At 39.3% G+C, this 27,687-nt stretch overlaps 2 protein-coding genes across 3 annotated transcripts; one reads left to right on the plus strand and one right to left on the minus strand.

The window, feature by feature from the left end:
• Positions 1-87: 87 nt before the first annotated feature.
• LOC115761730 (carbonic anhydrase 2) lies at positions 88-15,315 on the minus strand. Its single transcript, XM_030703614.1, has 4 exons — positions 15,087-15,315; positions 7,052-7,123; positions 1,046-1,204; positions 88-979 (listed from the first exon to the last, which is right to left on the minus strand). Exons 1-4 carry the CDS (start codon positions 15,106-15,108, stop codon positions 327-329), a joined length of 906 nt encoding a protein of 301 aa, XP_030559474.1. The 5' UTR covers positions 15,109-15,315; the 3' UTR covers positions 88-326.
• A 2,251-nt stretch (positions 15,316-17,566) lies between these two features.
• Positions 17,567-26,803, plus strand: LOC115761533 (synaptic functional regulator FMR1). Of its 2 annotated transcripts, none has more exons than XM_030703305.1 (12): positions 17,567-17,903; positions 18,711-18,869; positions 18,933-19,131; positions 20,566-20,615; positions 22,554-22,874; positions 22,939-23,104; positions 23,170-23,237; positions 23,868-24,177; positions 24,252-24,383; positions 24,442-24,952; positions 25,372-25,446; positions 25,514-26,803. In XM_030703305.1, the coding sequence occupies exons 3-12, from the start codon at positions 19,081-19,083 to the stop codon at positions 25,954-25,956; spliced, it is 2,127 nt and encodes a 708-aa protein (XP_030559165.1). In that variant the 5' UTR covers positions 17,567-17,903; positions 18,711-18,869; positions 18,933-19,080; the 3' UTR covers positions 25,957-26,803. The 2 variants fall into 2 exon arrangements, with proteins under 2 accessions (XP_030559165.1, XP_030559166.1); XM_030703306.1 differs by having other exon boundaries at positions 17,568-17,903; positions 23,868-24,168; positions 25,514-26,802.
• The last annotated feature ends 884 nt before the right edge of the window (positions 26,804-27,687 follow it).

Raw genomic sequence — 27,687 nt, forward strand, 5'->3', positions numbered from 1 at the left:
ATATTTGAACTTTAAACGAGCGGCACTCTTTCAAGTTGCGTATACGCAGCGTTGACCAAAGAAAAAATGAAGTGCTTATAAAACTGTTCTTTTATTAAATAGATTAACGTAGTTTAAATTGCTAGTGTTCAAGGCACATGCTTTGAGTGTCACATAAATTGACTAGTTGCATTTCATGTTGTGTTTTTATTTGAATTTCAAACAGAGCTTCGAACCCTGTCATCAAATAATGAGTATAAATTGTCTGGTATGTCATTGCTCTCTGGTTAAAATCTTTGGTGTAGCTCTATGGCTGCAGCTGCTGTTGCTGCTGCTGCATGGCCAAATTACAGCTGAAATTTGTGCACAGCCAGGCCCAGCAGCAGGGTCAGACCCATGCCCAGCGTGGACAGCTGACCAGCAGAACCGCGCTCCTGCTGGACCACAAGGACCACAGCTCGATTATTCTCGCTTTGCAGTTCGCGATAATTGTTGTGCAGCTGCTTGTCCTTTTCGTACTCAATCTCCTTGAACTGATTCACCTGGTCGAGTGTGACCGGAAATGTGTTCGTTAGCACTATCCAAGTTACGGCCTCTGCACAGGTGGGCGTGGTCAGTGAGCCAGCGTACGTGAAATAGGTATCCACGCTGGGCACCAAATCGTCCACGGCCAAACTGTCCTCGATATTTGCAGGAATATTAATGCGCTCATAGCTCTTCACGCTGTCCAAGCTCTTGATGATGCTGTCAATGGCCTCATTGGGCGTGTTGGAGACGTGATAGAGCACGCCCAGCACCGTAATGCCATCCTTAAAGTTGGCTGCCATGCTCATGTTCGGGTAGATCTTGTTCCTATGCACAATGTGCACCTCGAGGGGATAGCGTATGTCATTGATAGTGTGCTCCGACCACCAGTGCATATGTATTTGCTCCACAACATAGTCGCTGACCAGGCCGCCACCGCTGAGCGTTAGATCATGCGCAAAGCCGGAGAGTTGAACTGAAGAGAAAGGATTGGGTTACATTTATTTATATATGAATTATATAGAGTACAGTGCCAACTCACTTGAGTGCCCGTTGTTGACCATTTGCAGCGAGCCCTGTTCCTCATCGTAGTTATCAAATTTAAGTGCACTGAATTCACCTTTCAGTGCGCCCTTGACATGCAGGTTGATGGGACTCTGCTTCTTGCCATTATCACAAAGGCCGCCCCACTTGGGAAATGCTTAAAATACGAAGTAGAAACATGTTTAAATATGGAGTATGGATAAGCCGACCGCATAATTATGTTGAATTGTTGAAACATTTATTTACATTTATTTATTTATTTATTAATGGTCGACAAAACGAGTGTCTTCCTCATTATTCAATAGAATATACAATAGAATTTTATGCTAAAAGCCTAGTTAAAGGATACAATTTTCTAAATAGCATCACCGACCGATGGAGGTGTTTTATTTGCCAGTCCGGCCAGCTGTGCCCCTTTTCACAGCTAATTTTGTCAGTGACGCTATTAGAGCCTACATCTAAGCAGAAGGTTGTAAGTAGGAAAAAAGTGTTTTCAAGTAGCATTAAAATAATCTTAATTTGCTATATTAATAAAGAAAATACAATAAATAGGAAAAATGAAAGTAAGAAGAATTGTTAATAAAGTAAAGCAATGTAAGTTAGATAAAGAGTGTTAAGTAGATAGGACAGAGAGAAAAGTAATGGGAAATCACCGACCCGGTGGGGGAAAAATTTTTCAGCCTGTCCGGCAAGCTATGCCCCTGCTCATAGCTGGGAATGGTCAGCGACTTCCCGAAGGTATCCTGAAAGCAACGATTTTATTAGGGGTAGAGACAGTTCGGTAGAGAAAACGTGATGCAAACTATTATAATTTTTACATAGCACGCGAAAAGGATTGTGCATAGCGTAGTCTGTTGTGCACGTAGATAGTAAAAAGGGGCGATAATTTCTGGTTGGTCTAGCCGGAACAGAGAATTGAAGACGCCCTAGCAGAAAAGGAGAATCTATGTCGCCAATAATCAACTTATGTAGAAGGACAACACCGAGAATTGTCCTACGGTTGGTTAACGACGGAAGGTTGAGAAGAAGCAGTCTGCTGGAGTAGGATGGCAACCGAAGATTAGGGTCCCAATTTAAACCTCGTAAGGCAAAAAGCAGAAATTGCTTCTGAACAGATTCAATACGATCCTGGCTGTTGTTATACTGTGGAGACCAAATGCAAGAGCAGTATTCAAGGATAGGGCGAACAAGAGAGATGTACAGAAGTTTTGTTATAAAAGGATCGTTAAACTCTTTAGACCATCGTTTAATGAATCCAAGTACACCTTTTGCCTCATTAACGATGGTATCTATGTGAAGATTGAAACAGAGCTTAGAATCAAAAATTACGCCTAGATCCTTAACTGTTAGTATACGTTGCAAAGGGATATTGTCGATTGTATAACTGACAAGATAAGGTGTAGTACGATTAAAAGTCATAAACATACACTTTGAACAGTTTAGATGCAATTGATTGGCCGAACACCATAGTTGCATAGCGTTCAAATCGTCTTGTAGACGAGAATGATGTAGGGGATTAGTGTATGATAGAAAAAGTTTGACATCGTCCGCATACATGAGTACACGGGCATGTGATATGACAGAGGGGAGATCATTTATAAAAAGGGTAAAGAGTAAAGGTCCAAGATGACTACCTTGAGGAACACCAGAAGTAACGTGAACCCGTTTAGAGGTAGTCAGCCTCAGCATTACTCTTTGGGTCCTACCTTTTAAATAAGAATTAATCCAAAGCAGAAGAGACAGGGGGAAACCTATTCGGTCAAGTTTAAAAAGTAAAATGTCATGGTGCACAGAGTCAAACGCCTTACTGAAGTCAGTGTAAATGACATCAGTTTGCATTTTCGAAAGGAAAGCATCGTTTACCAAGGAAGTAAACTCAAGCAGATTGGTCGTAGTTGACCGATTCTTTACGAATCCGTGTTGAACAGGGGAAACAACTGATTTGCAGAAATGCTGCAAATTCGAAGTGATTATTTTTTCAAATAATTTAGGAATAGCGGACAGTTTTGCAATGCCCCTGTAATTTTGTATATCAGACTTCCCACCTTTCTTGTGAAGAGGAATGATATAAGATTCTTTCCAAAGAGATGGAAAGACAGAAGTTTCAAGGGATAGATTAAAAAGCTTTAGCAATGGATAAAGAAGGGAAGAACTACACTCCTTGAGAAGACAACTAGGAATATTGTCCGGCCCAGGAGAGTAAGAAGACTTTAAAGAGTTTATAGCTAATAGGAGAGAGGAGTGTGAAATAATTAGAGGAGGTATATAACTTGCGGAAGAAATAGTATAAGGGTAAGCATTAGTATTAGGACAGACTGAAGAGTAAGTTGATTGGAAAAAATTAGCAAACAGGTTAGCAGAATCAGTGTCATTGCTAGCTTTATCCAAGCCAAGAAAAAAAGAAGATGGCAAACTTGAAGATTTACGCTTCAAGTTTACAAAATTATAAAACTGTCTCGGATTTCGGGAAAATTGTCTTTTACAACGTATTAGATAATTCTCATAGCATTGAGAATTAAGAAGAAAGAAGTTCGACTTGGCTATGGAATATTTAGCCAAGTCTGTACACGAACCAGACTTTTTAAACTTTTTAAAATATTTGGATTTTACATTTTTTAGATGTGATAATCTGGTAGTAAACCAGGGTGGTTTTGAAAAAGTAGTCGAAGGAATTGACTTAGGAATACACACATCTAAGAGGGAGATTAGGGTGATGTAAAAAAAATTAATAGCTGTATTCATATCAACTGAGTCATATAAGAAAGACCAATCGGTTGAATAAATAAGCTGATTCAGCAAAGAATAATTTCCTTTGCGAAAGCAATAGCGGGGCTTATTGGCTGATGAGCACGAAATGAGAGGATTACAATTTAGCATTGCAATCTCTAAAGTTGGATGATAGACATCCTCAGGAAGAGATAAAGGAGGGGACCTAGACACATTAGAAATAAGGTAGTCGTTAACAAATACAAGGTCAAGTGTTCTAGTCAAATGATTAGAAATTGAATTGATTTGAAACAACGAAAGATCAAGCATGCAGTCTATAAAATCGTGCTGTGCTGAGGGCACTAGATAATTTTTGGCAGTAAATAATGACCAAGAGATGTTGGGCAAATTAAAATCACCCAACACCATAAATAGGTCACTATCACGCACGTGTGAAGAAACTTCTTTAATACAAGTAATATGTTTCATATAAACTTGAATATCAGAAGAAGGTGGGACATAAGAGCATGTTACATAGACATTCCGTGTAGGAAAAGACACCTTAACTGAGACAATCTCAGCGTCAGTAGGCGTACTAAAACAGAAAAGTTCAGACTGGAGAGTGGCTTTAACGGCAATTAACACCCCACCACCTCGAGTCGGCCGATCATTTCGATACAAACTAAAGTTATTTGATAAAATCTCAAAATCAGATATGGTTGAGTTCAACCATGTTTCTGAAAATGCTATTATATCCGAATTGAAGGAAGTGCCGGCCATGAATAAATTTTTAAGTTTTGAAATAAGACCTCTAACATTCTGATAATGAATAAAGATTTGGTCAGAAGATGAAGCTAGTTTTTTGGGGCAGAAATGGTACCCTGTATTGAAGGGACTGGAAGGGTGACAGGCTGGTTACGCTTTTTAGGCTTGAACTCGTGAACAATCATGTGTGGAGGCCAAAATTTGGGATCACAAATGATTGGGAACATATCATGTGAAACATTTATTTTGAATGATGATATTTCACGAGGGGTGGAGAAATTAAATTTAGTTATTGACACGCTAGCAGAAGATTTGCTAGCAATATAGGCTGCCAATGACTCAGAAGTGGTGTCCGACGAAAGTCGAGACACAAAGACTTGCCTACGAGGGGCAACTACCGTTAAAGTAGGCGCTGGTGGGGCTGTAGGTAATACAGGGGTTGGGGGAGCTAGCGAGGCACAATGATTGTTTTTAACAATCTGGGCAAGATTGCGTGCAGGTCTACCTTTGCGGCCAGGAGCTGATGGGGCTGAGGCAGTTTGATTAATTGGGACGGGATCAGGTACGGGCTCTACTGGGACTAGTACAGGGGTTGAAACAGGGGTAATTGGACAGTCACTTGGAGAAGGCGATAAAGACAACATTGGAGATACCTCCAAGTTGCTAGGAAGGGACAAGAAAGTAGTAGGTGTCTGAACAGACGTAGAGGGCAATTGCAAAAGTTGAGGCTCCAACCGGCGATTGGTTGGGGACTCAAATTTATATTTGCCAAGCAGCTCGAAACTCGAGTCAAAATTACTCGAGAGCTGCTTAGCCACATTATTTAATTTTAAGAATTGACTTCTCACAGAATTATACATTCTAGAGAAATCAATTTGCTTGTCGATGCATTCTGGGCACGACCAACGCAAGCCACCACAGCCCTTCTTGGCAATAGCAGCGATCTTGTCGCAATCACGCCCAGTGAGACCTGCACATTTAGCATGCATCATATTCTCACACAGCCAGCAATTAACAAATTGCGGCAGTGCAGAATCATCAGCCTGCTTGAACGTGCACGGTTTCTTACAGCACAACATAATTATTTAATGCGTATGCAAATTGCGAGAGCACAGAGCAAAACGAAAACGGTGCACAAGATAGAGCAAGTAAATACACAAACAAATTGTTTGGAGCAAAAAGCAATAGAAAAAGTTTGCGAGAGCGCGATGCACAAGCAGAAAGTATGCAGCGAACACACGCACAAACAAGTGTATGCACAGGGGAGCACCAAAGCAAAAGAATCAAAACAGGCAATAACAACAACACGGAGCTGATGCCGCGTTTTATAAAATGTAATAATTAACAGACTTACGCTGCACAACAGATAACACTTTGCACAGTTTATTAAAGCTTCTTAAATAAAGCACCGAAAAATGCAAAATTTTGAAATAAAAAGCAGGATAAAAGCGCAAAAATATATAAAAATCTTGGAGCACAAGTAAAACACGTCAATCACTCTCAACTGAGAACTCTCTCTTGATAATGTCATGAAATGACTAACGCATTGAAAGAGAGATCTACGACCACATTAAGTATTTTATATATATATAGTCATGCCATTTAATACACTCGAGGGGTAAGCGACAGAAGGCAGCCTCTTCGATCCCATGAAGTATGTACACAACCTTGATCAGATGGACGAGCTGAGTCAATCCAACCATGTCCGTCTATTCGTCAGTCCGTATGATCTCGGAAACTACAAAGGCTAGAGACTTGCAATTCGGAATATATATTCTACTATATATACTATAAGTTTATCATTTCCTTTCAATATCTTCTCTTATTCTCGCATCCAACTTAGTTTATAGGTTCTCGTGTAGTATACATGTATAGTATAGTACATAATAATATTCTCCTATACCATAGTTTTATGATGCTAATAAACATCGACAAACAGCACAACTCGAGGATTATAATAGCTAAATACATCAAACTTTGGTATGTACGCTCTTCTATAGTATACACTGATTAAAACATGCATATATATTCTCCCATACCATAAGGAGAAAGAATTTATCATTTATTATTATCGATATCTTCTATTATTTTCATTTGGTGTACAGATTCTCATATAGCATAGGTTGAGAATATTTATTTTTTGTTAACTGCGCCTATTCCTACCAAAATTCTATAAAGTGGACAAAATCTTGTTAGCATCGATCAACTAAACAATAATTTACCAGATTTAACTATATAATATAGGCCTTAGGGTATTTAAGCTGCGGCTATACAGTCAAATGTTTCCGTTTCTTGCTTTAAGTTCGTCTACTTTGTCGAGTCAAATTTGATGTGCACGGCAATTTGGCACAATTTAAATAAACGGCATTTGTAGAGCTATCAAAACTTGGATGCGTTATGGGCACTGGAATGGGAACACTTGACAATGATCAGTTGACCCACTCTAGCCTATAACTAGCGTTGATTAACTAATTTGGACTTTAACAAGAGTGCAGAGATGAAAATGAATTATGTTTTGATTGGCTCCACTTACCCTCATCCTGATTATTGTCCAGATCCGGGTAGCCCCATTCACTGGCAGCGCTCAGCGCTAAAAGGCAGCAGGCTGCAAGCAAATAAATGAAGCAAGAAATCTCTTAAATATCAAGAATACGCAGTGTTCGCATTAAGTATACGCAGCAAGTTTAATGCACCCATTACGTTAGCATTGTGTTTATATTTATGGGTACACTTCAACTTGACCGACATAAAAATTGGTGTTGAACGCGTTTTCCGGCCATGAAAATGGCACAAAATGTGCAATCGACGAAATGCCATGTGCCATAAAAGACACGAACAACAACAACAAAAAAAAAAGACAAACACACAAAGAAGGGCCGTTGGGGCGTACGGGGCTGATGTCTATAAAGACTACATAATGTCGTATTCGGCGTCTGTTTTGGCAACGTCAACAGCCGCAGCACCTTGCACTTGACTCGGCTAAAAATAGGCCACAAATTTATGATCTCGCAGAGTAACAGCTGTAGAGCAACATAATATATGCAGAGCTTGACAGTGGTATATGATTTTAATCACATTTCACATGCTTGCATAACATAAAAAACATGTAACATTATTCTAATTGTTTTATTTTAAATTACATTGCAAGTCCAATGAATATTGTTGGTGGAGGTTCGACTTTGGACGTTAGTAGTCCAATGTTTGGGCTCTACGATTTTTTTCTTTAAATTTTTAATAGAACCATTTATTTTTTAATAATTAAATTAATTTTGTTAAAGTATTTATGTTTACGTTATTCAACAGCTTTCGTAAGCGCAATGTCAATGTCTCCGACCACATAATGTATATATATTCTTGAACGGCAACAATAGCCGAGTCGATCTAACCATAACCATCCGTCTGTCCATCTGTCTGTCCGTCTGTCATTATGTATGAACGCGTCGATGCCAGTGCCTATTAGAGCTAGAGACTTAAACGTAGGTCCTCCTAGAGGCCGCGAAGTACGATTTTTCTTTCCGATAAACGATAACCTTCGCCGTTTGCTAGCAATCGAAATTCGAAATGTTGCTGTCAGAATAGCATATTAAGTTCAAGCACCTTTCATTTTATAGCTATCTTCCCATATTACCCTAGCTACCAGCTATAATTGGAATGATTATATCAATTTAAGCCACAATTAAAATGCTATTGTCTTTTTGAGAAAACGAATATTCTATAGCACCATAACATCTACCGCTGAAGCTGTAAGGCCTTAATTTTTGTACTCTTCTTTTATAGCCTTACTTTAAACTTTTTTTAAAAAAGCCCTTTGACAGCCACAATTTCAAGTCACTATTATTAGTTATTAATTTGCTTATTATAATAAATAAATACTAGAAATAACGAACAAATTTGCTGCCTATAAACAAATGTTTAACAAATAGTATGAAAAATTTAATTGCATTTTTATTGCTTGCAGCACGTAAAAATCCTGTTTTATTTTTAACTTTAATTCGATTTTTTGTTAAAAGCATTTTGACATCTAACTATCAAAATATCAACCAAATACATGTGTGCGAAAATCTCTTTTAATGTTTTCTTTTAAGTCCAATTTTTTTTTATTTAAATATATTTGATCTAACGAGCCATTTGCAGTGACCCATTAGCATAACTCTCCGCGTGTTTATATTGTCATTAATGGGTTAATAAAAAGCTCGTAAAAACGGCAAATGAAGTGCCACAAATTGCAAATAGCTGACAGAAAGCAAAGAAAAGAAAAGCTGCTAATTTACTGTTTGCCAAATCTTTCAAAAATTTATGCTGCCATTTGACATTAACAAAAAATAATATATATATATAATATATATCGTTTTCCAAATGACGACAGCAGCTGTGAAAAATGTTTCTGGATTTATGTCTTTTGACTAATGTGCGCTATTTTCTTTTTACAAACAAAAAGAAAATACTGCGCGCGGAACGTGCCCAACAGCTGATTCCAAGCATTTCAATTGGAAATTCAATACATTGTACGCATGCTTGTTCATATTTTGTGCACATGTTCAATGTGATTTGCATGTTTCCATTGTGGAAAAAACTAATTATATCTTTTAAGACAAACGATTCCATTAAACAGACAAGCATATAAATACAAAATGTTTTCTTTAGGGGCACTTGGCTAGAAAAAGGGAAACAATCAATTTGATAAGCACTGCTTTCTAATTTGTTCTTAACATATTTTTTATATTTATGGCATTTTAAACTGCTTTTGGGGCTCAAAGTTCAGTTAAAGATTTATGTTGTCTAGAGGATTCTATATAGATTCTACGAATGTTGTTCCGAATGTCAGATTAGTCTACATTTTATTATCACCTTGATAAGACTTGGGTTCTTTGATTTATAACATTTGAGATTAACACAAGCACCTACGAATTTAAAAATGTTTCTTTGGCTTAAGAGCCCATCGAGATGGCCAACTGGAAGTATCTTAGAGGAAGACCTACCTGGAAACTATGCCAGTTGGATCTATCCGAAGGTAGTTATATCTTTCTATATCATTCGCCATTTAGAGTATGGACTCTTCAAACAAGACATCTTTAACAATGGTTTTTCAAGTTAAGGCATTCCTCAGGAGTTGGATTCTTTAACCAACAACAATGTCGTGTATTAAGGTTTTTATATCCAGTAGATACTTTCGAAAAGCTGATTTTTTCGAAGATTATTCAGCAATTTGTGAATAGCCCTCATTCCTTTCCTTTGTCCTACTCTAATCATTTCCGCTGCTGATAATGTTAGACACCTGCCCGCAATTACAATTATTTAAAGATAACAAACTGAAGAGCCTCAAAGCATAAATATAGATTAAGTTTATGACTCAATTAATAGACAAATTGTGGACTTTACCAAAAAGCAGCTACCTAACCATTTCCATATCGCACAATTCGACAACAATTTTCAAGTGTGCTTTGAGTAGAAAGTATTGAAATATTAATTGCTACAAAAATTATCTAAATTATCGACTACACACGTGTACTTTTAAATGATATACGATAGTTGTTTGTATTTAGATGGCAAATAGAAACTGATATACTTAATGACAGCAGCAGCATGCAACATGGGGGCAAATTCTAATTGGAATTCGCATGCAACGAAAAACAATTAAAAAACTTCGCGAGCTGTTGAAAAGGGGCTGCAAGTCGTTTTGAGGGAGCGCGGCGGAACTATAACAATTACCCGGAGTGTTGAACAAAACTGCCAACAAAACGATAATTGCATTTCGGATGCCAAAACAATGTGAAAAATTGCACAAAACATATAAGAGGGAGGGAGAGGGAGAGAGAGGCAGAGACACATGCGAAAAATGCAACTGATTTTATAGACTTCCGATACCCTGTAGCCTTTGAAACAGGGGAAAGGGAAAGGAGAGGCAAACATGCGAAATGTTCAAGAGTTTTGATACCCTATAAATGGGTAATTGAATTGCGGAAAGAGGAAACGAGAGGGAGACTTAATAAAAATTCAACTGATTTTGCATATTTTTTGCGCGCGTTGCTCAATAGAAATTTGCGAAAAAGGGTATATTGGTCTTAAGCAAATGTATGTAACAGGCAGAACAAGTCATGTTCGATCACATAAAGTATTATTTATATACCGGATCGAACTAGCCATGTCAGTGCCTCCGCTGGTCTGTCTGCTCGTCCCTCTGAGTCTCTGCGTGAATGCTTGACTAGATATACCGATAATATCCATACCAACATCCTGATTCTTGAGCATATCTCGTATATTTTTTAAGTAAGAGATACCAAAATTGGCATCTAATCATTTCGCTTTTGGGCAAGCCTAACCAGTCCCAAAAGTTTTTGTTCATAGTGTGTAGCTTAGGAAGCCGCAGTAGAAAAAGGATGTTCGAATGGGTACGGAGTATCTCTCGGTTGGGCACTCTCTACTCGAGCACTTGTACTTGTTTTAGTTGAACGTTTTAAGTGTTTCGCTCTTGGCACAAAAATGCTAAGCTCTGGCTACCAGCTGCTTTGTCTCAGTTGTCAGTGAGAGATGCACATGTCAAAGCCAGCAACAGCGACAGCAACTATAACAACAACTTTGACAACAACAATAACAATCGCTTTGCTGGACCTGGCGGAACGGAAATATGCGGCATGTTCAATTTCTCAGTTTCGCATCGGTTTCTCATGAACGTTGTCAAGTGGCATTTTGGCTCTGTTGTTTAGTTGTTTATGGCAGCCGCGTTATTTTTTGGCCATGTCAGCTGAAAATAATTGGAAGACTTTTGCATTCATTGCGATAACTTTTTGGAGGCCTTTTTTTCGCCAACTCACTGCGCCGCCAGCCAGACACCCCCTAAAAGAAATGTGGGGCAATTCTTCTTTGGTGATTTTCCATATTGTAATTTATTTACATTTTATATTATCCACTATAATCAAAGTCGTTTCGCTGATAAACGATTTCGGGAGTGCGCTCTGTTTTATGTGATTATCACTCAACGCGCCTGATAACGCCAATATATACAGCTATTATCGCACAGTGTGGCTCACGAGAATAGGGACAGTTTGATCAATATAGTGATAAACATTCATGAAAATTAAATAGACAAAATTTGCTTTTTTCATTAAAAAACATGACATTAGAGATGTAGGATAGGCAACAACTGTTTGGACACTGGAATTTGGTCTGGACTGATTAAAAACCGATAATTATTATATTTTTTTTTAATTTAAAACTTGCAATTAAAGATGTAGATAGGCGTCACGTAGATGGTCAACGGAACTGGTCTAGACTCTAGACTGATCAAAAGAAGACTTATCTTGTGACTATCATCACATTATTATTGTTAGCCTTTGGCTAAAACTACATCCACGCACTAGCCTTGGATTCGAACCAGCGACTGCACTGTAAAGTTGCCAACTCATATCGTGAGCGCTTTGTGTTAAAGCTGATATATAAGGTGGTGAGAACGAATGTTACATTTTTCATGCCCTTGTAGTGAAATTTTGTCATGAAATGTGTAATGCATGAAAGAAGGTATCTCCGGCCGTATCGAGCCATCATTACATTTAGCTACCATAGGAACGATCAGTCGAAAATTAAGTTCTTGCTTGTAAAACTTGTATGTTTCTCAAGATATCTTTTCCAAATAAGTTTCACTACTCTCAAATATCTGCAAAACCGTATGGAAATGTCTACAAAGCCATAAAATCTTTGGCATGCTGAAGATATGCTTAATTTCTCCTTAATTTAATATAACTTCTTCTCCTTTTGCAGAAAATTTTTTACAAAATTAAAAAAAATAACAAAATGTATTTTTAACTTTCTTAATAGAGCATAATTAACAACAAATATGTTTTGCACATAAATCAATTTAGGCATTTGTATACTTCAGACGCTATTCAATTGCCTAGGCACTGTGGCCAAATGACGAAGACGTCGAAAATTTCAGTGAACGAAGCTGATTGTACAAATTGATGCGAACATTGCTTTATTTTGGCTTTTATGAATGACTTGGTTAGACTTTAGTGCCAGGTTTTATAGCTGTGATTGTGGATGATCGATGGCACTTTCAAAACTTTCCATCAGCCCGATGGAGCTGGGTAGCTCTGTCCCATATCAAAGAATTAAAATGCAATTAAATGTTATAAACAAACAAAGCTGATAAGCACAAATCAGCGCAGAACATAAGTGGTACATTCTTTGCAACTGATTGCGGATTATCTTACTTATATTTGAGCATATGTAAAACGGAAGCCCTTGCTGATAGTTCAACTCGCTGTGCTCTGTGCTCTGTGCTCATTGTGGGTGCGGGGGTCAGGTCATGTGATATATTTCACACGGTTTGTTGACTTTGCCATGAAAGAAAACAATAATAAATGCATTTTCAGCACGCGAAACACGCTCTAATCGTAATCTGATAATTTGCAACCACGCTTCGGGGGATTTTGAAGTAAAGCTGTCAAACTTGAGTTATCTGAGGAAGCCTCTTGAAAAACTCATTATATTGAAGAACAAACAAAGAAAAACAGCCTGGTTCACTCACAATTATCTAAGCAAAATAATCAATTGACGCAGAGCTCCAAAACTGGCGCCGCGGTTGTGTAATCATTTCAAAGCATATGACACGGGTACATATAATTGGCCCATATATCTTTTGCCAAAATCTCAGCTAATCTTTAATACAAAAAGCCCAGAAGTCCCACCCCAACGCGTGTTATCGTGACGTGCCTTGTTATTAATTTTGATTGTAGCAAATCGAATCTCTCAGACGAGCGCGACTATAAAAGTTTATACTTATAATTCCAAAATAATTATTTAATATGTGCTTATGCCCAGGTCGCGCTTATCAAAGTGCTTTTGTAGTGCATATCAGCGATTAGTGAAATTTCATCGAAGCCAAACAAAATTGTTTTATAACTCACTTCGCTTTAAGGGGCTAAGCGAGGGAAGTGCTCGACAATTGATCGAGTACGGATAGTAAACTGTTCAAGAACTTATCGAGAGCTGCTCGAGAACTAATCGAAGCTGAGGGCTGATCGATAACTTATTGAGAACATATCGACAACCGATCGATAACTATGCGATAACTGTGCATAAACTGATCGCGGGCTGTTTGAAAACTAGTCGAAGCTGGGAGGCAATCGATAACTTATTGAACACTTATCGATAACTTGTCGATATTTGTTCACGAACTTATCGAGAGCTATATAGGCCGAGAGCTGAGCGAAAATGTATTGAGAACTTACCAAGAATTGATTGAGAAATATTCAATAGCTGCTTGAAAACCGAACGAGAACTAATCAATAGCTCACCAAGAGCTGATCGATATAAGATCGAAAACAGCTCGAGAAATAATCGAATACTGCTCCCAACCGAATCGGTAACTGATCAAAAAATAATCATCAACTAGTTGAGCACTATTTGAGATCTAATCAATAACTAATGAAGATTGGAGAGTGAACTGACTCCGATCATGAACTATTCAAGAGCGTTTTAAGAACTGATCAAGAACTTTTAGGAAAATGAAAGAAAAAAAACATGAACTAATCGCGAACTACGGAAAACTGGTCAAGAACAATTCAAGAACTTATCGAGAATAGGCCGAGAACCGCTTAAGATCTGATCAAGAAGTGAATGTAAGCTGTGCGGCATCCCCCTGTTGACGTTAACATTTTTACGAGCATTGAGTTCAACACATATTTAACTACAGTGACCTTATCAACAAATGGTCAGTCGTAGGGCGCGGCTATTTGCCAGATTTAACTGGCGCCGTTGAGTCAAGGCTTCGTATTATCGGGCCTTGCTAATGGGGGCTCAAAAGTTAGCCAGTTGATGATAAATTTCTTTCATATTGCCAAATAGATAATTGTTTACCTATCTTAACTCTACGTGACGCATGATATCGGAGTGTGCTTTGAAGTACTTCAGAAGTTGAGTGAGTCGACAGTTTTATCTGATTTTCGACAGACTTCGGTTATGTGTTATGTTTTTTAATTAGCCATGGAACTAAAGAAAACAAAAATGCCCAGATTTTCTAGAGGCTCCTATGGCATAAGTAACTGATCTACTCTGAAATTAGGCCAAAAAAATTATTTTCTTCATAACATTTATATATTTAATACAGAAACTGCTGTGTAATTTATTACCTCAATGAACTTTCACAGCAAAATGATCGTTGTTGAGCATTTCCTTCACACTCTTAACAATTGTAAAGATCGTTAGAATTAAAAGTATTGTAAATGTTTTTGGTTGAATGTGAATTATCAGCGTGGGATCTATCAAAGTGTTTCCCGTCGAAAGTTTGGGCTACGGGCGAGGGGATTATAAACAGGCTATACAAAAACCAAAACGTGACTATTCGCATTTTTGATAATGGAAAACTTTGTGTAACAAATCCCAAGAATGTCTCTGTGTAAACACATAAACACAAGTAATTACACTCGTTTCTTTCAACGTGCCAGCAATGTGTCTTTCAATTTTGGCAATCGCTACAATAGACTTTCAGGTAGGCTTAAAGCTAGTGAGTCAGAGCTTTAGTTTTAACACGAAAAACACGAATTTGCTTAGATTTAATTTTAAAAATTTACCTATTGCGGCAAGAAAATGCATCTCTTAACTTTTGCAAACGATTATTTATTATTTAATATTAACTCGTATAATTTGAGCACACTCAATTCTGGCACTTTATTTTTGTTTCTTTGAAGACCGACTGGTAAGGACTCGGAACCCTTGCAAGCTCAATGACAACTCCATAAAACTGAAATGGAATCGTCGTCTTTTATAACCAAACCGAGGCGAACCGATACGAAGAACAGAACCCGCAGCCCACAGCACAGAATGATTACTGAATGCCGTACGAGCATCGCACGAATAAGTGCGCACACACACACACTCACACACGCACACACTCACACACACAGTCATACTCAAATGCACGCGGAGAGACGGTAAGAATTGAATTGAATTTATGGCATTGGCACACAGGTTGGTTTTTTTTCGGGGTTTTATGCTCTTGCTCTCTCTCTCACTTTCCTTTACCCTCTCTGTCTTACAAGCCAAATGACAACAAAATGGAGCTGATTAAACGAATGCAACAACTACAGCAGCAGCAGCAGCAGCAACAACAACAACCGCTACAAGCGAGCCGAAGCTAGCCGAACGAATTGCAATGTAGCCGAACGCTAAACGCTTGCGTCGACGTCGCTGCTCGCGCCGCTGCTTAGAAGCTGGCGCAGCAGGCGGTTAATTGATAAGCAAGCGAGAAATGCCAAATCAGCGATAAATAGCCGTAGTAAAAGGTAGTAGAAACTGGCAGCTGTAAAAGAGCAAGCGAGAGAGCGAAATAAGCGCAGCTGCACATATGACGCGTGCCCATGCAGCGCAGCGACAGCGACGCCGGAAGTGACGTTGCGGCGCTTGTGAATCGAATATTTGATTAAATTTTGTGAGAGCCTTAAATAAATCTAAATTAATATTATTAATGCACCATGGCAGAGGGGAAAAAAGTTCAAAGGCGATTTATTAATTAAAATTTTGTGATTAATTAATAAGGGGTCAAGCGGCAGACGTCTTCATACAGCTTTATGCTGTATCACAATTGCGGCAAGCTCACGTTAATTGGGGAGACAAATATCGAGACGCAGCGAGCGTGTGTGTGTGTGTGTGTGTGTGTGTGTGTGTGTGTGTGTGTGAGAATGTGGTCAGTCATGCTGTCGACGTCGCGTCGTTAAAGTGCAGTTAATGCATACAAAAGTCAATGTCAAAATGCTGCCGATTTGTTTTCGGTGCTGTCGACAGGCTAATGAGCAGCAGCGTGCATGTATCTGTGTGCGCTTGACTGTGTGTGTGTGTGTGTGTGTGTGTGTAGAGTAGCTGCCTGCACATGTGCATGAGTGTAAATCAAAATGCATTTCCGCTACAAATTGCCGGCCACGCTGGCCCGCAATTTGCGACTATCAAAATGTGAATCTTGATACTCTGTAGCAACAACAACCGACAGACATACACACACACATGTACATATGTATATCCATGTAATTATTTAAAAAATAACGGTTTTACAGATGCTGTAGCTGAGTGAAAGTTAAATTTTGCTTTCAGTTTGTGTTTTACCAGCAAAACTATTATTTTAAAATATTTTTAAACATAAATTAAACTTTAATTAAATATTTTTTTGGATAATTTTTGTATATTTAAATCATATTTTTATAGCAAATTTATAGTTAAGCCCTATTAACTACGCCTTTATTTAAAACAAAGAGTATTAATAATAAATACTTTCGAAAAATATATAAAAATATATGTACATATGCAACCGAATGTCCATTTGTGGTTGTAAAAATCGACCTATATTGATTTTATGCATTATTTGCATGCTTGTAAATTATAGTTTTTAATTATCGAAAAGCGTATAGCCATTGCGAGCCGGAATTTTCTCTTTCCAAATAAAACGCAACACCTCCCATTTATCAGCTACTTAACATCAAGGTACATTTATTAAATGTGTGTGCATTTTAAAAACAATAACAACAAGTTAAACAAACGGAAAAACAAACGCTCATTGATGGAAAAGGCAGCTGATCGGCACGTCACGCGACTTTTCCCGAGCTGAGCATAAAATCATGCGACACACAACTGACCCCAATAACAATTACAATTGCATTAGGCGGCAAAGGTCTGCAAAAAAGTAAAAAAAAAACATGGCAAACAGGCGTCCATAAAAGTGTGACTCGGTCGCCATTTGATAAGTTAAGCAAATTGAAATCAAATCAAATTCAATTAAGTAGCGAGCCACATGTGATTTGTACTAATTGTTTCGCTTGAATGAGCAAACAACTCAATTGAATTGTAGGCATTTATTTTTCCAAACAATGGTCGTCAAATTTGAATGCCCCTGACAATTGAAATTTGAAATTCACATTGCTTTTGCGCCAAAATGCAGCTCTGAGTAGTTAGCAGCCCTTGTAGATATCGAAATTGTAATAAGCAAATCAAACAGTTGGCAACGCCCAGTTGCTTGTCAGTTTACAGCGTTGCCCCACCGTGCGCTTAATGTCACATATGTTTTTCGAGTGTGTTTTGAAGCAAACATCGGGTTATTTTACAAAAAGTATTTATCCAAATAATATTACTGAATTTTTTGTGTTTCAAGCATTTAAAGAGCCAAGCGAACACAGCTAAATTTGTAAAAGATTGTTACGAACGCGAGACAATTGCATCGAGTTGGCAGCATTGCCGAATGCTGAGCTGCGAAGCAGTGTCCAAAAGCAAAGCGAAGAGAACGTAGCGCAGCCGAAAAAAATTTTGGAAGCAGTAAAGCAGCGCACTGCACGCGATATATTTTTTATTTTCAAAAGGTTGAAGCTTATATTAAACAATTCAGCGGATCAACGTGCCGGGCAGCCGTAAGTGCATTAACTTTTCAAACATTCAACGTAATTATACAGCCGCGTAGTTCGCCTCAAGAATTTTTTTGCAAGAAGCGAAAAAATTTTTGCACAGCGGCAAAGGCGGCAGCAGCCGCGACTGCGGCGAATTTGTGCAGCAAAAGGGAGCTGAAAATGATGAAAATTTCTACAAAAAGCGCACGCATTGTGGAATAGTTGAGAATCCGAATTTCGTTAAACAATTGTATTCGAAAAAACTTGACGGAAGTTATAAGAAATTATGACTAAAATTTGATACATTTGTATGTATGTATGAAAAATCGGCATGTGCTGGGGTAATAGTGTGTGTGCATGAAATTCTTATTGGAAAAGCGTGCTCAGCATTTCGGCGGCTGCTGACAGTTGTATATATATATGTATACGTTTGTGTGTGTGTGTGTGCGTGTGAGAGCTGAGAAGTGATGTGAAGACACAAAAGAAAGACGACGGCGCCGCGGCGCTGGCTATAAAATGAAGAAGAAGAAGCAACAGCAGCGCTGCCCCGGCAAAAGCGCGTTGACGTTTCTCGCTGCATTTGTTGTTGTTGCTCTTGGTATTTTGCTACCGTTCTCAACCAGAAAGGAATTTCCTATGCTGGGCCCAAAATAACTTCAAAACTTTTGATTGCCATCGCGCGGCTGTTGCCGCTGCCCGTTCGCCATTCGCTGCCATCCTCATTGGTCAGCACGGCTACGCCGTTAATTTGCTTGTCAATATAGAAAATTCATAAATTCGCCTTAAACTGTATCTCTTTATTATTGTTATTTCTCTTGTTTATTTTTACAGGAACTGCGAGAGTTGAGCGTACGCGTATGTGTGTGTGGGTGCAGCAGCAAGCATAACCACCACAAAAGCAACAACAACATCAAAGCAAAAAGACTGATAACAAAGCAAAAGCAGGGAATAACAAAGATTTGAAGCAGCAGCGCGTAACTTTGTCGTTGTGTAGGTGTTGCCTTGTTAATTAATGTTCTCTTAATCTAATTTCAGTTCTCTCTCTTATTAAAGGCTAACACACAAATTACGTCGGCTTTACTGCGACGATTGGTGGGGGGCGTCTAACTCACAGCGACTTCTGTAGTATCAATTAAAACAACAACAACTAGCAGCACAAGAGAATTACACCGTGGACACCGGCGAACACAGGGCTAACAAAATGGACGAACTTATGGTCGAAGTGCGACTCGATAACGGTGCCTACTATAAGGTAAGGGAGACAGAGAGAGAGGGAGATTTGTCCTAAGCTGAAGTCGCCAGTATCGCTGCCGCTGCCGCTGCCGGCGTCGATGAGTACGCGGCGCTGCAACTTGTGGCGACGGCAGCGACGGTCTCAGTTTCTAATTTCGTAAATTTTAGCTTTATTTCTATAAATAACTGCATCATTTTGTTGAGTGGAGTCTCGCATCGAAATACGCACACACTAAACACGCACGCACACACTGACACACACACATGCATAGAAATCAACACGCATTCATATAGGGCGCAGTTGGTCGCTGCCCGTATGGGGGTGTGCGTAAGTGTATGTGTGTGTGCGTGCGTGTGCGTGTGTATTGCCGCCTGCGCGAGCGACGCTGCATATTGGCGTATGTGTTGTGTACGTGAGGCAGGCTCCGCAGAGTTGCCTTCAGCTCTGTTGACGTTGGCGGCGAGAATTTTGCTGCTTTGTGATTTCCCTTTCTAAAGCTTATCAGATTTGCATACATAATACGTTTTGATGCCTTTGATAGCAAAGTGGAATTTATTTTGATAGCAAATAGTATTTCATTTTTAAAATGAAAATTCAAGTTTATTATAGACATATGCACCTTGGGTATTGGCATGTGGCTAATAGAAAATAGTATTCATATAACGGGAAATCCAAGTTCATTAAATTCCAGGAATGTGCAGTTTATAGAACGCGCTTAGTTGGGGATATTGTTGTAAGAGCGCATAATAAAGAGAAGAAGAATCAGTCAAGTGAAGTGAAATTAAAGTGAATTGTTTTTGAATAGTTTTTGGTAAAGCATAATTTAAGCTGATAAATTCCATCTATTCCTGCCACAAGATAATAATCGGCTAGTGGAAAATGATAGTATTTTCTTTCCTTTTAAAGACTTGCAGAACTATGATATTTGGTCCGAAAATTCTTGTAAAAGAAAAGTATTTCCAAAAGTTAAGTGAAGGGATTTCTTGAACATCTTGTGATTTCTAGAATGCCACAAAATATAGGATTGGTTTATACGACATTTGAGCAAGTATGAGTTCTGCAAGTTTTCTAGATGAATCAGCGTCTGGTGTATAATATTTAAATAAACAATTTAGTTACGCTTGCGATAAGCTTGCGTTGCCTGCATTTTCTTATCAGCCAAGACTTCTTGGCCCGCGTGAACAACCGAACACCAAACACTAAAACGTGCCAGTGTTTGGTGTTAGGTTGTCTGGCCATTCGCTAAGCGACATAAATAGTATTATAATTTATAATATATGTGTATCTATATCTTTGGGAAATGTATCATAAAGCAACAGCAGCAACTATATAATTGACACACATTTTTCTTTCACTCTGTCTTTTCTCGTGCTGCCGCTGTCGCTGTCGCTGCCTACGTCAACGCAACAACAACAACAACAATAACAACGACGACGGTATCAACAACAACAGGGCCAGGTGACAGCTGTCGGCGATGATGGCATCTTTGTGGATGTGGACGGGTAAGTTGCGACAAGCATTTGGACAAAACCACCAAACGGAAGCCTGTTCATATTTGACGTCTCTTTACCCTGATCCCAGTCAATATTGTAGAAGGAAGCAAACCTCGACCCTAGAAAGTATATATACCTACCAGAACGAAGAGTTCAGTTGATGTCTGTCTGTGTGATCGCATCGATCTCGTTGCCTAACATCGATTATTATCGATTAATTCAGATTCAAGTCGTGATATTTTTAAAGTAGATTCCTGCTTGAACATAATATTTGTAATTGCAGCTTGCATCTACTGGGGTCAGGGTATCTCCAAGTCGTGCACTCTCGACTAGATAGCTCTTGTTATTATTATTATATTTATTATTGTTTATTTTTGTGCCTATTTTACAATCAATTTGCGACAATGTTGCTGCGAGCTGCACGTTCTTTCTTGGCAGCGCCGCCCATTTATGCGGCACGCTCGCCCCACGGCCCATAAGTTGGAGACGCCACCGTTTGTCCGATTTTAATTTGGCGCAATTTGTTAAATGCTGCTACTTGCTACTGCGACTGCAGCAGCAGCAGCAACAGCAGCAGCTCCTTCTGTCAGACGACAAACTGCTGACTGGGCAAGTGTCAGCTTTTCAAAGGCAAAACCTCTGCGTGTGTGCATGTGTGTGTGTGTATGTGTGTGTGTGTCTATGTGCACGCGTCGTGCTGTCAGGCGTCAGCCGCAAATGCCACTAAGCAGCAGTAGCAGCAGCCGTCGCTGTCGACGTCGCAGCTCGCTATTTTTAATCACGGAAAGAAACCATTTTTCTTGTCATTTCTTTTGCTTTGCTTCTAATTTGCTTGCATCCTTGCAATGGGTATTATAATTCTAACACTAAATATGTAACGCAAAGAAACAGAGATTAGTCGAAGCTACAAATTATATATATATATATGCCATAGGAAGGAATGTTCCAAAATAAAGTGTTATCTATTATTATCAAGTTCTTGCACATTTGAGTCAACCGTATTATCATATAGCTCCCATAAAAAAAGTTCTTCGAGATATCTTCTATAAACTCCTCGAAAAGCTTCATTGTATACCTTAACATGCATTTAAAATCTCATCAGCTTCAGCTACTTCTATAACTCTGATCTTTCGATCATTCCAAAAATGATTTTCCTGTTGTTTTAAAAGTAACAAATCGTTTTGCAAATATTCAACTAGGGTATTTTATAGTCGACTAGCCAAGAAATAAAATATATTCCCTATTATTTTCTTCATTTCGTTTGTTGCATTTTGGTGACATTTTTGGAGCAAATCTTGTACTTTCGATTTACAAATGTTTGGTTAGTATTTAATTTGATTTTTATATATGTGCATTTCGAATGTTTTATTTTTCGCTGAGCCTGAGCAGCATCAACGGCAGCTGAGTCTAAATTTAGTTACCACCCTTTTTGCAGTGCTGCTAATTCAGCTATATTCTAGCCAAATTATGTTATTTGTAGAGCACGAAACAGCTAATTCAGCTATTTTTGGCTATTGTTAAACGAATTCAGCTATTGTTTAAAGCGTCCATCGGCAACAGTGTCCCCCGTTTGTAAGTGCATACATGTTGGTGTGTGTGTAAGTGTGTATGTGTCGGTTGTGTCATTTCCGATCTATGTCTTGAGTGTTAAATCGTGGGCACCCCCGCAATTTGTGTGTGTTGAGCACGCTTGGTGCGCTGCCAGAGCAGCTGCAGACGACGCCGACTGCGCTGTCGCCGCTGTCAGCGTTGACGTCGGCGCACGCTTGTCTGCAGCCATGTTCACAATCAAATATTTTGGCTGCCGCGCGCGGCATTTAAATGAACATTTTGTGTCTGGCCCCTCATTATATGCTAAACTAAGTAAATGTTCCGCTGCCTCTTCTTCTTCTTCTTCTTCATCTCTCATTGTTAGTATTGTTTTTTCTATTTGGCCAATTTTTGTAGTGTGCTCGAGGTGCTGAAATACGCGTTCGTCAATGTACGCCTGCCGCCCGATGAGGCCGTCGTTGCGGCGCCCAACTTTGAGGAGGGCATGGAGGTGGAGGTGTTTACGCGCACAAACGAGCGCGAAACCTGTGGCTGGTGGGTGGCTGTCATCAAAATGTTAAAGGCTGATATCTGTGCGGTCGCATATATTGGCTTCGAGACGCCCTATACCGAAATCTGTGAACTGGGCAGACTGCGCGCCAAAAATCCAAATCCGCCAATTACGCCTAAATCGTTCTATCAGTTCACGCTGCCCGTGCCCGAGGAGCTGCGCGAGGAGTGAGTCCATCTTGGCATGTCTAAATTTGTCTTTATTTCATTTCTATATATATCTATTTTGTAGAGCTCAAAAGGATGGCATACACAAGGAGTTTCAGCGCACCATCGATGCGGGCGTTTGCAACTATAATCGCGAAATTGATGCCCTTATTGTCATCTCCAAATGGGAACACACTCAGAAGCGCGCCAGCATGCTCAAGGATATGCATTTTCGTAATCTCTCACAAAAGGTAAATGCATCACAATAATTCAAATTATATACAAGAGAATCACAAAATCACATTCTATTTAACAGGTTATGTTGTTGAAAAGGACTGAAGAAGCTGCGCGTCAGCTCGAGACGACCAAGCTGATGAGTCGTGGGTGAGTTCACGGTTTATACATCAACGTGAGGTGTGGAGTTAAGCCGTGCTTGCTTGGAAAATATAACATGCTTGTGACATCATAGAGTATATGTTGATCAGTTGTAACAAGCCAAAGCATGAAAGCCATAAGTTTCGTTTTTTATGAAAAGTCATGCTAAACTATACCTACGATAGATCATTGTGGCTTTCAACATACCATTGTTCTTTGATATAATACGCTCCGAGATATAAGCCAAATATCTCTTTAGATCTTATATGAACCCTTCTTCTTGCTTTACACACATATACCCCTTAGAGATATTTTTAAAGTTGCCTTGTCTGTGCTTTTAGCACAAATTTCACATATTTACATAATTCCATGTTGTTGATGTGTTATAGGAAATTCGCTTTCCCGGGTAGAACACGAGAGTTTTTAGGCCCAACTTCTTTTTAACTTTAACTCAAAATAAATCTAAACGCGATTGATTCAAATCCAACCTCAAGGACGAAGAAACGGTAGAAAAACTTAAGTTTGCAATTAAACGTAATTCCGGCAGACTCATAATACCTGTTAGTTTTGCTAGTGTTTGGTATTTAAGATTGAAGTTTGTATCTTAAACTCAATTGATTTACCATTTGCTTCTTGCAGCAACTTTATCGAAGAATTTCGTGTGCGCGAAGATCTCATGGGCCTGGCAATTGGCTCGCATGGCTCTAATATACAGGCGGCACGCACGCTGGTCGGCGTAACGAATATTGAGCTGGAGGAAAAATCATGCACATTCAAGATTAGCGGCGAGACAGAGGAGTCGGTGCAGCGGGCACGCGCCATGCTGGAATATGCCGAAGAGTTCTTTCAGGTGCCCAGAGAGCTCGTTGGCAAGGTGATTGGCAAGAACGGGCGCATCATACAGGAGATTGTCGATAAAAGCGGAGTGTTTCGAATCAAGGTGAGTGCTGTGAGTATTGTACACCGTGCCTGGCATGGCCTAATCTCGCCCATCCCAAACCACACACGCACACGCACACACAGATCGCTGGCGATGACGAACAGGATCAGAATATACCACGTGAGCCGGCGCATGTACCCTTTGTGTTCATTGGCACCATGGAGAGCATTGCGAATGCCAAAGTGCTGCTGGAATATCATCTGTCACATCTGAAGGTGAGTGTATGGAGACACGGGATTTAAACATACTGATCGATTCTCATTTGATTGAAAGGAAGTGGAACAGCTGCGCCAGGAGAAGCTGGAAATCGATCAACAGTTGCGCGCCATACAGGAGTCCTCGATGGGCTCCACACAGAGCTTCGCCGTTTCGCGGCGCTCTGAGCGCGGCTACAGCAGCGATATTGAGTCTGTGCGCTCAATACGTGGTGGCGGCGGCGGGCAGCGTGGTCGCGGACGCGGGCGTGGCGGCGGTGGCAACAACATGAATCAGCGCTATCACAACAATCGACGCGAGGACGATGATTACAATTCCCGCGGCGATCACCAGCGCGAACAGCGCTACAATGATCGCGGCAGTGGTGGTGGCCCATCAAATGCTGGCAACAGCGGCGGTGGTGGTGGTGGTGGCGGCGGCGGTGGCAACAATTATCGCGGCGGCGGCAATGACCGACGCGGCATCAATCGCCGGCCGCCACGCAACGAGCAGAACGGCAGGGACTATCAGTACCACAACCACACCGAGGAGATGCGAGAGACGCGCGAAGTGAGCAGCGTGGAGCGTGGTGAGTTGACCAAGAAGCAATCAATGGATTAGGAGAGAGCGAGTGAGCGAGCGAGCAGTCGGCTTGAAGATCGTTCGGGTGGGGGGGCAAGACAACGTTTTGTATTCAAGCACCACGGCAACCACTTGGCGACTGTCTGTGTTTGTGTGTGTGCATTTTTATATATATGTATATATATATATATATATATTTATTTATTTATCAATTTTATTTTTGGCCACGAAATGAATTTGATTTTTTGCATAGAATCCAATTTGAACAATTTAATGTAATCATGTAATCGAAACTTTTGCCGTTTATAAATTTAATTTTTGATTGGGGTGTCCCCCCTCCCGCTTAATTATGCCATCGCTTGTTTTCAATCCTCGTCGTCTTTGTTGTATATATATATGTATGTATTTCTCTTCTTCCCGGCACAGCGGACAGCAACTCATCGTACGAGGGCAGCTCCAGAAGACGCAGAAGGCAAAAGAACAACAATGCGCCCGGCAACAGTGAGTATGGTGAGACACATTCCAATTAAATGTTCGTCTAGCTCAACATTTTGGCACCACTTTTCAGCAAATGGCGCGCTCGGCAATAACAACAACAAATCACAGCAGCAGCAGCAGCAACAACAGCAGCCGCCGCCGCCCCCATCGACGTCGTCGACGGCCCAACAGCAACAGGTGCCGGTACAAGCGAACAAAGCGCCGCTGAATGCACAGGAGAACAACAAACAGAGCAGCGGCAATGCGAACGCCTCGGCTGGCGGTGCGAACAAGTCGAAGGATGCGCCGAGAAACAGCGAGAAGCAACAGCAGCAGGCGCTGACACAACAGCAGCAGCTGCCGCAGCAGCAACCGCAGCCACCGCAGCTGGCACAACAGCAACAACAACAACCACAGGCTGGTCAGCAGCAGTCAAAGCCCAGGCGCAACAATAAAAATCGAAACAACCATGCGGATCAGGTGGCCACAACGGATGCCATCAAGAAGGAGGGACTGGTCAATGGCACGTCCTAAGTAGCAACAGCAGCAGCAGCAGCAACATTACGGCAACAGCAACAACAAGAACAACCACAGCAACAACAACAAACAAGCACACAAATTGCAAATCGTTCGTTTAACAACATGTTGTATATGCGCATCAGGCAGAAGAAACACACACACACACTCACACCTTTACATACACAACATCTAAGCAGGCAGTTAAATAAATTTTAAAGTTAATGTCAACAAATTGCCGCCACACAACATAACCCACACACACAACCAACACGCCAACATACAACATAACAAAGAAACAGCAATAACAACAACAAACAAAACAACGTGTAGAGTAGGCATAAATAACAAAAACTATTTCGAGTAACTAAAAAACAAGCATATTTAATTATACATGCATTATGTAATAATTAATACAAAACACACAAACACACACATATATATATATACTAACACGCCACACACACACACACACAGACAGCTCGAATTATACACAAAAAACGAAGTATATAAAGCAAACATGCCTAGGCTTATAATTTTAATTAAAATTAAATAAAAACAATCAAAAAACAAACAAAAAAAAAGCTAATGAATTATGTGTATAAACCAAAACTAAAATGCAATTATTAGAAGAAGAAAAAAGAAAAACAAGAACAAATTGGATTATGTTAACTTAAACTTTAATGCAGGCAATTAGCATAGTTTTTCAAATGCAAAAATCGAGAGAAAACAAAAACAAAATAAAATATATAAAATAACTTGCCGAAAATGTGCTTCAAAAGCGCGTTTCTTCTGCAACTTGAAAAGTTTCTAGTTACATAAAAAATTATAGTGAAAGAAAATCAATGTAATTGCTCTTTTTTTTTTTTTGTTTTGTTTTAAATACTATATATACGCCGCATATAACATATAATTTCCTTTGTAAATTAGCATTAAAACATTTAGTTGTCACATTTTGTGTATAATTCGTGCTTGAAACAAACTAAATTGCAACAGTTATTATTATTATTATTATTTCATCTACTTTCTTATACATTTTGTATTATTATTGTTTGGTTACGTCAAACTCAAAAACAAAAAAAAAAAAACGCAACAAATTGTTAAAGATAATTGCAATGCGTGTTAAAAAGAAAATATCGAATTTTTTAATTTGTTGCTTTTTGTTTTATGTCGCTTGAAGTTTATTAACATGGAAACACCTTCTCTCTCTCTTAATTGTATAACGTTGTATTTATTACTATTATTTAACGCACACTACACACACACACACACACACACACACACTCATTACACACACACACACGTACACGCTCGCTGACACATCTACGCAAGAATGGGTTAAACAATAATATAATTCATTACATTTTGTTGATAAAATCATATTATATTACATTTTGCCTATACCTACCATGCGTATAAACTAATTTATTAGTAATCTATTAAATACTCTTAAATTATTTAAAGCAGCGATAAATATTAACAACAATCAACTGGAAATAAAACACCAACAACAACAACAACCACAATTATTGAACACACATTATAGAGCCCTTAACATAATTTAAAACTAGTTAAAGCAAAAAACGAATGCAAATCATAAAAGCAAACAAAAAAAATCAACTTATATTTAAAATGTAAAACAAAAGAAAACATAATGAAAACAACAACCACATATATAAGAACAACAACCATAAGAAACAAAATATAATAGAATACAAAAACAGATCTTCTCATGTATTGGAAGAGCAA

Source organism: Drosophila novamexicana, unplaced genomic scaffold (assembly GCF_003285875.2).
Source record: "Drosophila novamexicana strain 15010-1031.04,08,12 unplaced genomic scaffold, DnovRS2.1 tig00000485-arrow-pilon, whole genome shotgun sequence".
Lineage (NCBI taxonomy): Eukaryota > Metazoa > Arthropoda > Insecta > Diptera > Drosophilidae > Drosophila > Drosophila novamexicana.

Excerpts from the sequence above, each read along its gene's own strand:
- LOC115761730 (XM_030703614.1), bottom strand. The coding sequence starts at position 15,108 with ATGCATTTTCTTGCCGCAATAG. Across the intron at positions 1,205-7,051 it reads GGACAATAATCAGGATGAGG|CATTTCCCAAGTGGGGCGGC; the intron begins GTAAGTGGAGCC and ends TCGTATTTTAAG. Across the intron at positions 980-1,045 it reads GGTCAACAACGGGCACTCAA|TTCAACTCTCCGGCTTTGCG; the intron begins GTGAGTTGGCAC and ends CTTTCTCTTCAG.
- LOC115761533 (XM_030703305.1), top strand. The coding sequence starts at position 19,081 with ATGGACGAACTTATGGTCGAAGTGCGACTCGATAACGGTGCCTACTAT. Across the intron at positions 23,238-23,867 it reads ACCAAGCTGATGAGTCGTGG|CAACTTTATCGAAGAATTTC; the intron begins GTGAGTTCACGG and ends TGCTTCTTGCAG. Across the intron at positions 24,384-24,441 it reads ATCATCTGTCACATCTGAAG|GAAGTGGAACAGCTGCGCCA; the intron begins GTGAGTGTATGG and ends TTTGATTGAAAG.